Raw genomic sequence first — 15,017 nt, forward strand, 5'->3', positions numbered from 1 at the left:
CTGCTGATTGATTAGAAATTGTGATTCCGCGGAATTTTGACCCCGTGGAAAAAAGTATGTTTACAATAGAAATAGGTACAACAAACAGCATGACGTGCCGAATTTATACATTTTTAACGGACACATTCATACCCATTGATGCTAAATACAGATTTGACTGGCCCTGAATATCACAGTTGTTGATATCCGCACCGCGTTTAATAAGTTTGTTTACAACAGGATCATGGCCTTTCAAGTACGCTAGATCTAGAGCTGATCTTCCAAGAGTATCGCATTTATTGATGTCGGCACCGTGCTCAATAAGTTTTTGCACAACAGGAAGATGGCCTCTCCATGATGCTAGCATTAAAGGTGACTTATCTTTTATATCAACTCTGTTAATGTCGGCACCACGTTTCAATAATTTTTCAACAACAGGAGCATGACCTTCTAGTGATGCAAAATGCAGGGGTGTTAATCTATATTTATCGCATCGATCAAATTCAGCACCGTGCTGTATTAATGTACCTACAACGGACAAATGACCATTTTGTGATGCTAAATGCAAAGCATAAAGACCGCGTACATTACACTTATTGATGTCGGCATCGTGTTCAATAAGTTTTTCTACGACCGGAAGATGACCGTTTAATGACGCTAAATGTAAAGATGAGTGACCATTTGTATCACACTTATTGATGTCAGCACCGTGTTCAATGATATTTTCTACAACAGCAAGATGTCCTTCTAATGACGCTAAATGTAGAGGTGATTGACCATTAATATCATTTTTGTATACGTCAGCACCGTGTTCAATGAGTTTTTCTACAACAGGAAGATGTCCTGCTAATGACGCTAAATGTAGAGGTGTTTGATCATCAATATCATATTTGTTGATGTTTGCACCGTGTTCAACGAGTTTTTCTACAACAGCAAGATGTCCTTCTAATGACGCTAAATGAAGAGGTGATTGACCATCAATATCATTTTTGTTGATATCGGCACCGTGTTCAATAAGTATTTCTACAATACGGAGATGTCCTTCTAATGACGCTCGATATAGAGATGACTCACCACGAATGTCACTTTTGTTGATATCGGCGCTGTATTGTATAAGTTTTTCTACAACAGGAAGGTAACCATTCGATGAAGCTAAATAAAGAGGTGTCTTACCATTTAAATCAACCATGTTAATGTCGGACCCATTTGCCAATAATTTTTCTACAACATTAGCATTACCCTTTAATGAAGCTTTATGTAGAGGCGTAAGTTTATTTTCATCCAAGCGATCACATTCAGCTCCGTTCTGAATTAATGTTTCAACAACGGATAAATGTCCATTTTGTGACGATTGGTGTAGAGATGTCTGACCGTGAATATCACACTTGTTGACGTCGGCGCCCTGCTCAATAAGCTTTTCTACAACAAGAAGATGACCTTTCGATGATGCGAAATATAGAGGTGTCCTTCCACGAATATCATTCTTATTGATGTCTGCTCCATGGCTAATTAATTCTTGAACAACAGAAACATGACCTTCTAGTGACGCATAATGAAGAGGTGATATATCATTTTTATCATGAAAATAGCAAGAATCATGTAAAATTAATAATTCTACAACGGCCAAATGACCATGTTGTGATGCTACATGAAGAGATGATTGACCTTGAATATCACACATGTTGATGTCTGCACCTTGCTCAATAAGTTTTTCTACAACAGTAAGATGGCCTTTCCATGACGCTAAATACACAGATGACCTTGCCTTTATATCAACTCTGTTTATGTCGGCACCATGTTTTAATAATTTTTCAACAACAGGAGCATGACCTTTCAATGATGCTCTATGCAGAGGCGTTAATTTATTTTTATCGCAAAGATTACATTCAGCACCGTGCTGAATTAATTTATCTACAACGGACAAATGACCATTTTGTGATGCTAGGTGTAGAGATGACTGTCCGTAGATATCACACTTGTTGATGTCAACAACATACTTTCTCAAGTTTTCATCGACATGAATACGTCTTTCTGATGACGCAATATTTAGAGTAGATGTATTTTCATCATCTTCCAAATTGCAAGTACCGTGTCGAATTAATGTTTCTACAACAGAGAAATGACCAAATTGTGAGGCTAAAAGCAGAGATGACTGGTTTTTAAAGTCACACTTGTTTATGTCTGCACCGAATTCAATAAGTTTATCTACAACGGTAAGATGTCCCTTTGATGCCGCTATATGAAGAGGTGTTCGACCTTCAGTATTACATTTATTTATGCCAGCACCGTGTTCAATAAGTTTCTCGACAAAAGAACAATGGGCTTCGGAAGACGCTAGATAGAGTGATGATTGACCTTGAATATCATATTTGTTGATGTCAGCATCATGTTCAATAAGTTTTTCTACTACCAGTAGGTGACCTTTCCATGAAGCTAAGCACAGAGGTAACAGACCATGAATATCACACTTGTTTATGTCGGCTCCGTGTTCCATTAATTTTTCTACAACGGGAGTGTGGCCTTTCAATGATGCTCTATGCAGAGGCGTTAATTTATTTTTATCGCAAAGATCACATTCAGCACCATGCTGAATTAATGTATCTACAATGGACAAATGACCATTTTGTGACGCGAGATGTAGAGGAGACTGACCGTGAATATCACATTTGTTGATGTCGGCACCGTGCTCTATAAGTTTTCCTACAACTTGAAGATGACCTTTTGATGACGCTATAAATAAAGGTGACCGACCATGAATTTCACACTTGTTGATGTCAGCGCTGTTTTCAATCAGTTTTTCAACGACATCAACATGACCGAATCGCGACCCAAGATATAAAGGAGATATTTCGCTTTTGTTACAGTTGTTACAGTTAGCACCTAACTCAATCAATGTCGTTAGTGATTTGAGATCCCCATTTCTAGCTGGTGTCCACAAAGCAGGGTATAAACAAGTGTTGGCATTCAAATCTGCTCCATTTTTAACTAAATATTTTATAACGGTATGTTGCATTTTCAAGCATGCAGCAATCACCGGGGTTATGAATCTGTGTCGATTGCCCGATTGATTGACTTCTCCAACAGGCATTCTGTTTATATTTCCTTTCCCAATATTTCCTATGAAGAATTTAACCATTTCTAAATTCCCATTATAACACGCCAATACAAGTAATCTTACTTGTTCTTCCTGTGTAGATCCAAAAATGACATCTGTGACCCCGTGATGCTTTACCACAAAACTTGTTAAATGTTTCAGTAAATCGAAGTGACCGTAATAAATGATAAAACTGATAGCGCGTATTTCATAAATTTTCTGTTGGTCAATGCATTTAAGGCCAAGAAGAAGGTTCTGCCTTTCAAACTCTCTCTGTGCCATTGTTTCGTCATCCTCGTTTTCACTAAGTTTCTTTGAGTCAAGAATAACACTTTCGAAACATTCCTCTCTGGGTAATAAGAATGAAGATCTGACATCCTCATATGGTATTTTTGTCAACATTTTAATAAACTGCTTTTTGAAAACAGAATCTATTAAGGCTCTATTTAAAAATACATCATGTAATTTCCCGCTTTTTACATCGGCGTACAATCTTGTTGCAAGATTTTCATATTGGGACTTGTTAAGTTTGATACAGAGGTCGTCTCCAGTGTCTGCATTGTCTAAAACAACTTTGTTTGCAATGAAAGTACTATTCATATGCTCCAAAATTTGATCTGGAAACTGCTGTCCATAATGATAAGCAACAACTTCAAATATGGAGTCATGGGTAAATACATATTTTTTATCTTTTTCCGTAATATACGTACCTATTAGATGTGCCAATTGATCAATTATTTCCCAACTACGAGCCTTTTCCTTAACTTTGCAAGATCTGCAAACAATATCTAGCATTCTTTTGTCCTTTAACATTATTTCAGATAGACAGTTGTTGTTCAGCATGCAGAGAACAATTGATAAATATTGTAGTCTATTTCTTTTCTTAATTTTACCTATTTCTGAAAGCAAGCACTTATATGGATATTTAAAAAAGTGTGTTCCATATTTCCTGATGCTTTTATCACTGCTAAACACTTGGCAAAGAAGAGGAAACATAAATACTTTTTTTTCATGCAGAAGTTTTGGATCAATGACACATGTAATCCCTACATGAGACTCGAATATGCCATTACGATCTTCCGGTGTAAGACTGGTGCCTTTACTATCCAAACTGAGGATATTGCTTTCCTCAAAAAACAATACATCTAATTCCTTTGCCTCATTATAAACTGCTAATCTGCATGACATAAATAATTTGGATCTCTTTGCTTTCTTATCCAGAACATATTCAATTTGCTCACTATGTCTTTCTAAATCTGATAACAAATTTCTCTCTAAAGTTAACACGCCTAAAACGTCATCTATGATAAATATTTGAGATCTTTTGATGTCACCATAGTTGATGATATCCTCAGGTTTGGTGATCGGAACAATCTGATACTCGGTCTCCAGCTGTAAAGCGATGTGGCGGATCAAAGCAGTTTTCCCAGACCCAGGAGACCCAATCACAGCGACAATTTGATGGGAAATAAAAAAGTCCTTAACGTCTTTATAAAATGAAGTTTCATAAAAGACGTCTTTCTCCCAGGATTGTAATATTCGTTTGTGTTGATCTGAAAATTAAAATATTTTGTTGCAATAAATTCTCAATACATTATTTTTTTAATGCAAAAATGAATTCTTAAATACTTGATGTATTTCATCATTCTTCGACTTGTGAGTTGTCCATTCGTATACATTCCAATAGATAAAAACAATTTGTGACAGGAATTGACAGAAAATGTGTAACCCCCAGCTTTATAAGAGAACACCCCCTCTACAAAAATGAATTAATAATTTTAACGTAAATCGCGGGTTTGCAGACCTTTTAAAAGTGTACGAAAACATACCATAAAAATTAGCTATATGATTCCTCTACCTTAGTTTTACATTCTCTGAAAATTTTATAAAATTCGTCTGCATCGTTTTTATTTAATTAAATCCCAAAGATGTCATTGTTGTAGTTACATTTTCGACGTTATTGTATTGAATTATATAGGAAAAACGTCGATTTCGGCTCGTTTTCAGGCAAGATTTTTTTCCCCAAAAAATATCATTAACTTTAAAATGGTGTAGACGAAATTGTTCCCCCTTTGATATCTTAAAATAGAATTGATTTGAAATAAATCTATGTGAAAAAATTAATATGTCTTTGGATTTGTTTTCTCGTAATTTAAATGTAGATAATTGCTTTTTTATCGCAAAATTTAACATTTTTAAGAACTACGTCATAAAATATTTCGACGTCACGCTTGATGTCGTGAATATCGATCCGGTATACAGAGCAAAAAAAAACAAATCATTTTTAATTCACGTCTTTCTGCTTTCATATGACCCACGAATCGTATCATAATAATTCAATAGCAATGAAATGATTATTAGACATGTTTCTCTTCTAATATTCTTTGTACGTCTCATATTAGTGAAAATTAACTCAAGGGACGTAAAACGACAATCAGTTCTTTAGTTTCTTTCTTTCAATGTATTTTCTTTATGTGTTGTTTTCTTACCGTTTCTTTTCTTTTTGTTTTGTTTTCTTTTTCGTAGAAAAGTATCCTACATTGGCTGTGTATTTTTTCAGCGTGCTGGCGGAAAACAATTATCCTCTTATTCAAGTATACACATAAAATGTTTTTATTTAGAACATTCAGCAATGCGCTCATAGCTACGATAACTTCTTAATGAATGAATTTCCGCCAAATATCGTCCCGGCTAAATACATTGTATTTTCAGTATATATCCAAAAAATATTTATTTTTACATACAGACAGCGAATAACTAAAAAAAATCTTAACTTGATTTTACGATTATGCGTATAATAGAAAAAAAACCAAACGAGCGAGACATTTTTAGAGGGGTAAATGGCACGAGAATCTAAAAGTTAATTTTATCTGACGTAATCAACAGGCAGATTTTTTTTTGTTTCAAGACTTTCAATGTATATAACATTAATTCGACTGGTTGGACATGAAAAGCATAGTAGCGAATAAAATCTGTAGATAACAGCATTGTAAGCCGTTACTTACACAGGCACTTGGGGTATTGACCCCCCCCCCCTTTCCATTTTTTATTTTCTTTTTAAACCTGGGGTCGAGTCACCTTTCCTATTTTTTAATTCTAATATGTACTATATGGTATCAATAATGTAACCCTTTTGTCTCTATAAGCTGTTTTTAAATATATCGTTTTCCACTGATACATAAAAATGCCCCCTTCTATTTTTTTCTTTTTAAATCTGGGATCGAGTCACCTTTTTCCTATTTTTGTATTCTAACATGTACTATATGCTATCAATAATGTAACCCTTTTGTCTCTATAAGCTTCGCATGATTATTTATCTAAAGCATAAGAAAACATGAAATATGCAGACATCAATATTTTTTTTTTACACATTCGTCTTCCGTTTCATATTTCCATTTAATTTTCATGTGCCCCCGATTAGTAAATATTTCGATTAAATCACCCGCATCTAAGGGCGTCTTTACGGCCTAAGAGTAAATTGTCGGTATTAGAATACAAAAATAGGAAAAAGGTGAATAGACCACAGATTTACTTACAAGAGATCAGTGTCGCTCAAAAAATGTATTAGTTTATGTTTCATAGTACCTTAATTTGTGATAAACCTTTGAATATATTTTTAAAATGTTCATTTTAAAAATAAAGGTTAAACTTTTAATGTAATAGCTGTATTTGCGATTGTTTATATAATGATTTCTTTATTAATTAAACAAACTGTTAATTCAAACACGTTCAAAGGAAAAGAGGTCAGTTGAAACTTGTGCCCATATCGTTTCGCGATACAATGTGATATCTAGTAATCAATCGCAATTTCGCGGACCATTCCGACAAGCTGAAAATTCCGAGCTCTCCGGGATGCGATTGATAACACATAATGAAACGCTTTCTAATACTTCCAGTGTTGGATTCGAATCGCAATAAGCCCTCATTATATTTGATAACTTCAGTTTGTTCTATACATAATATTACACTAAACTACAATTTCCAACAAAAGTTATATCTAAATATTGTATCGACTATTCAAATCGTAAAAAGCCTTCATTATTTGTGATAAGTTGTGCCTTAAATAATAAAACAATAAAATACCAATTCCAACAAAAGTTATAGCTACTGAAATTTCTTTTTCATTGTGATGTCATAATCAAATGTGCACAAGAAAGTCGCCCAAACCATATAAATTGCGTACCCAGTTTTAATGACGTCAGCAAACCCGCGACCTACGTTAAGTACTAATTACATTTGAAATATCTTTAAGCAAAATTATTCAAAAACCAGTTGTACATGCATGTTTGATGAACACCAATTTTTGCACAAGAATTTTTTTAACAGTGCAAAATGAACTTGAGCAAACATTTAGCAGTTGTATACTTTCTGTCAAGTAAAATTTATTCCTGCCCTCTCAAAGGCATTGATATAAAAAAGATTAGTTACATTTCATTATAATGGAGTCTGGCTTTTCAGACTTAATTTTTATAAATATCTCTTTTGCTTCAATTTTTTATTAATTTTATTACTTATAGTAATTGTTTCACAAAGGCAAATTATTTCGGCAGATCGCTTGAATCGAATTTTATGTCCGTTGCTGTGGGTTGCAGTAAGCAATTAATATACAAATTTTGTCTTTTATATAAAATAATTTTATTATATATCTCCTGTTATTAATTTATATAAAGATGGATATCATAAAACTGTCTATTTCATTGAGAATGCACTACTTCCCCTGTAAAATCAGAACTACTCCCCGGAACTAACCTCTCATCAATATTCATTAATATTTTTAACCAATCAAATGCTCAGTGGTTGGAGAGTTCAAGGAATCTCGAGTCTGTGAACATATATTAGTAGCAATGTAACAATGATCTCAAAATATTTCGACATGCGATGTCATAATCACACTGGAGTTATAGCTAAATGAGGAGCAAGACAATTCTTTAAAATTTCGTTGAAATTATTTTATTTTTTACACGTTATTATTTTCATCGATATTAATGCATTAGATATCTAGCAAAAGTTTAGTTACGTGTATCCATTCTTATTTGAATGCCTCTATATAGTCTAAAAATGTCTGAGTATCTGGTTAAATAAATCTTCGTAGATTTTTTCGGAGTTATAACTGGATCAATTCCAATTATGGAATAGGTACTCAGGAAATAGCAAATTTTGGCAGGAAACTATTTCCCTCGGCAACTTCGCTTTGAAAATATTTTCCTGCCTCGGGGAACCATAAATTTGCTATTCCTTCATACCGATTCCATAACTGTATAATATATGAAGTATGTGATGAATATTGTCTTCATACTTGGAATAGTTTTATTTTTCGAGACTTTGACACTGTTTGGAAGACATACAATGATAATCTTTTGTTATCTTTTCGTTACTTTGTGGTGTAGATTTATATAATAGTTAAATGATGAAAACGTCTAGTCACTCTTCATAAATATCTACATAATTATCGTACAAGTGGTGGCAGAAATATACCACCATAATCTAAAACATTTTATCAACATAACAATTACTTTCTCCGAAGAGCCTGACTACGTCTCGTTGACAGGTGTGGATCATCAGATACAACTCGACACTTCGATTCTGCATCTGACATCTCGACCTTATCTGGCTCTTTGTACAAAGTTACTACTATGATTTTTATGTTAGAAAAAATACCTCTGACGTTTTCTGGAAGACAAGATGATTTTGGATGCTCATTCAGAAGTTCTGTCTGTCGCAGTGAAGACATCTTCAATTCTTCCTCAAGACTGGTTTGCCTTGCTGCAAATCGAAAATTGCATAATGTAATGTAGTCTGACTTTAAAAATGTGACAACGACTACTTAATTACTAAATTACACATTCACACTTGCATTTGCATACAACAATATAACTATCAATCTCTATAAGACCCCCACCTTCACCAACACCTCAACCCAAAGAAAATTAAAGCTCAGATTTTCGTGATTTAGCTGAGTGATAAGAGTGATCAAACTGTCCCTGTTGTTTAACCACTTGTCTTGTTTTTGCTCCAGCGAAATTTTTGAGTTGTAAAAAGTAAGTAAATTGGAATTTAAAATAGAAAGAGTGTGATTTCAAATTTAAACACAATTTGCAGTTGTTGATGAAACAGAAAAAAATGAACAGAATAACAATTTATCCCATGTTTACCCCTTCATCCCGTGGATATGACTCATTGGATAATTTTTTCATATTCCACAGTTAAGTGCAGTTGTGACGTCACAATGGTTTTTGCGTTAGAGTGATGAAGTAGAATAAAGTGGAGTCCTATATAAAACAGCGTTAAACATTGGTTGTGAAGTATTAAACATGGGATAAAAAGAACCTCCCATGATTTGTAGTTGGATATGACTTTTATCCAACTCGTTGTGTGTTTTTATCCCCTCGCCAAGGCTCGGGGATGAAAAACACACAACTCGTTGGATAAAAATCATATCCAACTACAAATCATGGGAGATCCTATATTTATTATTTAAATGTTTTTGTATTTGTTCCTGTCTCGGGAAAATATGTAGAGGAGTTCATTAATATTTATAAGGCTTTAAGCACTTTGTGGTGTTATGATGTACATTACATTTATTCAAGATAGTGCAATAAATAGTACACACTATGTAAATGTATCAATTTTTTGACACGTATTACATCTGTCGATCTTAAAATGTATTTCTTTAATGAATAGAGTTATTGTATGTTGTTTTACGTCCAGTTTGAGAATTTTTCATTCCTATAGATACATCATGATATCGGTGAAGGGTTTTTAAGATCTCATTCGAAGGACCCACAAACTTTCACTTCAAAGTACCGAGCACTTGGCAAAGGAATAGTTGTTACTTATTTTTCTATCGACTTAGGTCAGTCGCGTCCGGGATTTGAACTTACGACCTTTCAATCACGGAACAAGCGCTCTACCTGCAATGCTACAGTGACGATTTTAATGATATGGAAAACAAAGGAGTGTAATTTACTAAGTATCAAATGTTTAAAAATATAACACTTACTTATTAATTTTATCAGGAACGTTAATGTTGACAACTTAAACAAACGGTCACGTTACACGTACATGTACGATTCCGAACGATTAAATAATATTAAACGAATAGACCCGTTACACGAACGATCCTTCACGCACACGATTCTACACGTAACACGGACGGTCACGATTGCTAACGCAAACGCACGATTCTTCAAGCAAAATATTCAGAAATATTTAGGAATGTACGTTTCCGCAACGAAATAAGACTAAAAAAATATTTTAAATTACAAATATATATTTATGTAATTCATAGTTGTCAACAAAGGAAAACTAGAATGTGTGATTTTTATTTTGTTTTAAACCTATTTTAAAGAGATTTTAGTAAAGACTCTACATAATGTACTGCGATTACTTTACTAAATTTTTACTTGCTCTGTGATGTTTTTGGACTTTTTAATTTGAATTAATTTCGAAATTCATCAAGACATACTTAATTGTTTAAATTCGAATTATTTTGACTAATTGTTGAAATATTTCTATCTAATTTGTATATAATTATAATCTGACGTTACAAAAAGTTATGGAAAAGTCTACGTATTTTTGAATTACCCTCGTATATCATGAAACAAGTTAATTAATCAATAGATAAAACAATAAATATCAATTTGAATGCTCATTTTTAAACATAAAGTTGATTGGCATGGGAAGTACATGTAAAAGGGGGTCAGAAATTGCTATGTCCTCAGCATCGACGAAGATTGTTGGCATATTTAAGGTCTTCCGTTTCAGACGGAATACCTTATAGTACTTTAACGCTTTATTATTATTGTTTCCCCTTTTTTGTCTGCACAGTTTCTCAAAGATGGTTCCCAGAATTTCCCTGAAACCTACAGGTGTAGTAGACAATAATAATAATATCTTTTGACAAGTTTTCATAAAAAAAAAATCTTAAGCTCTAGAGATATGACCGGCTTCCGAATTTTTTTTTGTCCGAGCAAGATCTTAAAAACAGTTAAAGATTAAGACAACAATCTTATATAAGTAACTGACTTTGAGGAATAGGTGATCTCATTTGGGTTAAGCTCGTCAGTCGTCATTTCCGGTCGTCACATGTAGTGATCGAAAATATCGAAAATTTCAACATTTCTGATTTTTATAAAACTTTCATCACATAATTGCATCTCTTTTGCAATTTCGTAATATGTTGGTACCAACAGATACAAAAAACACAACTTCCGGTTTTAAGAGAGCAACTAGGTAATTTGGGTTTTTAACTTTCCCAGAAAATCGCTTGTAGATAACGGTATTAGAAAAGATCACTAATTGAGTTCTGCAAGACAATAAGCACATTATCAGATATTGTCATAGTTTCTCTGTAAAACATATGTCACAACCGTAATTATCTGATACTCTTTTTAAATAATGGGTCAGACAGCTGTTGGGTTTGATATATATTTCACTTACATGGTAAGATTAAAGGTGACCTGTAACAATGACAGTAATGAAAATAAATGAATACACTCTCATACCTATACACGCACACATTAAATTATTTTAGAACACTTTAACGTTTCCGATGTATTATCTTAAAGTAGATAATTAATTGAGAAGGTATTTAATTTATTCAAAGCAAGCAGTGGTAAAAGTTCTTACCGAATAGACAGTTATTTAATTGTCCTCATTATTATATGGAAAACTTTATGGAGAAGGAGAGGAATTCTTCCTTACTCCTGGCTGTCCTAGGGTGGAGTTAATTAGTTAAGTAATTGGGGCAAAACATGCGCAGCTGGTACCAAACTGGTAAAACACTCACACATTCCTCACTCTAAAATATCATTCAATTCTACAACTCCAAGCCGGTAAACCAATAGGGTTTAGCATGCACATTTTTTCTGAACAAATTTAACTTGGATTATATTCTTAACATAATTATCTTACCTATTGATAGTGAACTTATAGTGACAGTAAAATAAAATAAAAGTTTGTTAAACGGGGATGTACACTGTTTGTGTACCACGTGCAATGATTTTATAAGTGGAAAAGAGACTTTAACATGAAATATATGGAGAAAACGAACAGTATTCAAGCTCGAAAATCCATTAAACATTACAAAATAGGTGCAGAGCAAACACTGATCTCCAAAACATCAGACGTGGGATCAGGTGCCATGGAGGGGTAAGCATCCCCTGCCGACCGGTCACACCCACCGTGTGCTCATTGTCATGATTGGAAATATCGGAAAAAACCGTCGACAATTCAGTGTGTAAACAATGACCTAACAATTAATATGAAAAACGTCAGTCAGCACTTGACTCAATGATAAATTGTATTTGCTGAAAATGTCATTGTATTGACCATAGAACTCACGAAATGATGACTTTAAACGAGGCTACTGATATTCTTGTTTCACCAACTTGTTTGTCAATAATTTACCTCGTTTTAGAAATTGTATATACGTAGAGCATACTCTTGCGTATCGAATCAACTAAGAGATATAAACCCCGTATGCAGGTGATGAAGGTATATTGCTGCATAAGTAAGGTATGTTGGCGATTGAAAAGTTAAAGTCATTACGTTTATTTTAAAGCTTGGTTGTTAGATTACCATTAACGTCTTTTTCAAGTAAAATATCCAAATATGAAACAGATGTGTCAGACTTTGTAGTATCTTTTATCTCAAGCTCACCGGGATATATCGTATCGACATAAGAATGGAAATAACAATTGTTAATTGACAATACGTCGTCCATATATCTAAATGTCGAGTTGAAGGCCACAGCAAGTGTTTTCTTCTTATCAGATATAAGATTTAGGACAAATTCTGCTTCATATGAAAACAAAAAAAGGTCTGCTAATCTGCTAATAACGGGGCGCAATGGTACCCATGGGAATTCCAATAGATTGTTGGAAGACCTGGTCTCCAAAAACCCATAGATATTGTCAACCTGAAACTCAAGCATCTTTTTAATGTCAACTTCAGAGTACTTGTGTGTACAATCAGAATGTTTTTTAACAAAATAATTTTGCAAATGACCAATGACAAGCTAAGTAAATCTACAAGTTCCATTTTTATTGAAAAAGCAGCTGTCAACCATATCAAAAAGCCTGTATTTTAATTTATCGTGGGGAATGTTTATGTATAAAGTTGAAAAGTCGTAAGTTTTTAAGCTGTTGATTTTGGTAAAATCTTGTGATTTCAAATTTTCCAAAAGTTCCTTGGAATTTTAAGTATCATGAACTATAATTATATTATTAGAACAAATTGGTTGTTGTTATTGGTACACAGAACTATAATTTTGAAAATTCATTTGTAATGGAATTGATCAGAATAGACCAATCAAGCCCATCGATACTAAGTAATAAAATTTGAAGGGAAATGTCAAGTTACTATTAAGATTCTTGATTAAGAGTAATAAAATTGGGAACTTTAAAACAGATAAGTAAAAGAGCTTAGGGCTAGAACTCCTGTGGTGCAGAGGTGGGGACTGAGTCCATAAATATTATTAATGAAGGTATACCTGGATTGGAGAATGGTGCCATGTCGGGGTTCATAGGTCAGTGGACAGACCTACGGACTAAGCGTAGGTGGTACGGCAATGTTAAGACAGCCAATGAAAAGTATTTTTGTATCCAGGACCATGAATACCCCCTGAGTACAAAATACCCTGTTTTGCCGGAAAACGGCATTATTACTCTTCTTTTCTACTTTATCCTCCTTTCTTTCGACTATTCATTAGGCATTTACAATTTGGACTCCAATTTTTTGGACCTCACCTTAATTATTACTTTTGGAGTTTAGTTGTACGCTCTTCTGAAATATGTGGAACGGATCTTTAAGACTTTTGCTACCACCAGTGTATTATTGGTCTACTCTGATAAAATTTCAGAATCAAGCATTTAAAAATCTATACGATCATGGTAGTTTAATAAACTTTTCAAAAAAACTAATAAACTTACAAATTTTGTTGTTGGCTTAAAAGCCTCACCCATTCTGAAAAACACATCTGACCTTTCACACTCCCAATCAACCAATAAGCATTCAACAGCATGAGTATATGAATGAGATACCTATGAATGAACACGCAGTAATTTCCAGAGGACTGTATTTTACTATGCTTTTTTTAAAAAATGAAAACGATGTTGAAGATTATGAAATGATGATTAGTAGATTCGGTCATTAAATATTCAATCATATTTAATATTTATTAGAATAATAATTTATTCATCCTGTGACACGTAAAAAAATAAGTCCGTTTCTGGCTTACAAGTATTAGTGAAAGAACTGGTCAGTTAGTAACCAGACACGCGGAAAGCATGATGGAGGGAATTAGACTTAATAAGGTGTGTTTGCTTTTTTACGTTATCCTTTCTCTTTAATCATATGCGATATAAAGGAAACCTTTTTTTCTCTCAAGATGAATCATATGTATAAACAGTTTGCATATTGTAGAGTATATTTTGATTAGAAGGAGGTTATGTTAGAGGGAATTGTACGTCGATGCTTTCGTAATCAAACTCTTCAAAAGCGGCATTATGAATTCCCTAAACAAATCCTTGATGATTAGTAATAATAACAATACAGATTCATTCTCATGTACTATAGATTCAAGATTGTTCAAAGCATGACCCCCGAGGATAGGGAGGGGCCACACTAGGGGATCAAATTTAGACAAAGGAATATATAGGAAAGATCATTTAATTCCCTTTCTTAAAAACAGCAAAGCCATGTGACAATGTGACCATATTAATCCTTAGATAGTAAAGATTCAAGATTGTTCAAATCAATCAATGACCCCTGGCGTAAGATAAAACTTATAAGAAATAATCTCTAAAAATCTTCTAAAGCCATGATTAGTTAAAGAAATATGAAAGCATCCTAAGTAAGTGTGGATTAAAGTTTGTTCAAATCATGCCCCCTCCCTCATCTTCGCAAACAACGGCCAAAATGTACGATCCTCTCCCATTCTGGC

The 15,017-nt window shown here is 33.6% G+C and overlaps 1 protein-coding gene across 1 annotated transcript; it reads right to left on the reverse strand.

The window, feature by feature from the left end:
- Positions 1-103: 103 nt before the first annotated feature.
- On the reverse strand, positions 104-13,587 carry LOC133189257 (serine/threonine-protein phosphatase 6 regulatory ankyrin repeat subunit B-like). The gene is made up of 5 exons (XM_061324661.1): positions 13,566-13,587; positions 8,732-8,836; positions 4,147-4,626; positions 1,219-3,723; positions 104-1,020 (listed from the first exon to the last, which is right to left on the reverse strand). Exons 1-5 carry the CDS (start codon positions 13,585-13,587, stop codon positions 104-106), a joined length of 4,029 nt encoding a protein of 1,342 aa, XP_061180645.1.
- Between the last annotated feature and the right edge of the window lie 1,430 nt (positions 13,588-15,017).

Source organism: Saccostrea echinata, unplaced genomic scaffold, assembly GCF_033153115.1.
Source record: "Saccostrea echinata isolate AGI-Se365-2 ecotype Australia unplaced genomic scaffold, CSIRO_AGI_Sech_v1 ptg000017l, whole genome shotgun sequence".
Classification (NCBI taxonomy): domain Eukaryota; kingdom Metazoa; phylum Mollusca; class Bivalvia; order Ostreida; family Ostreidae; genus Saccostrea; species Saccostrea echinata.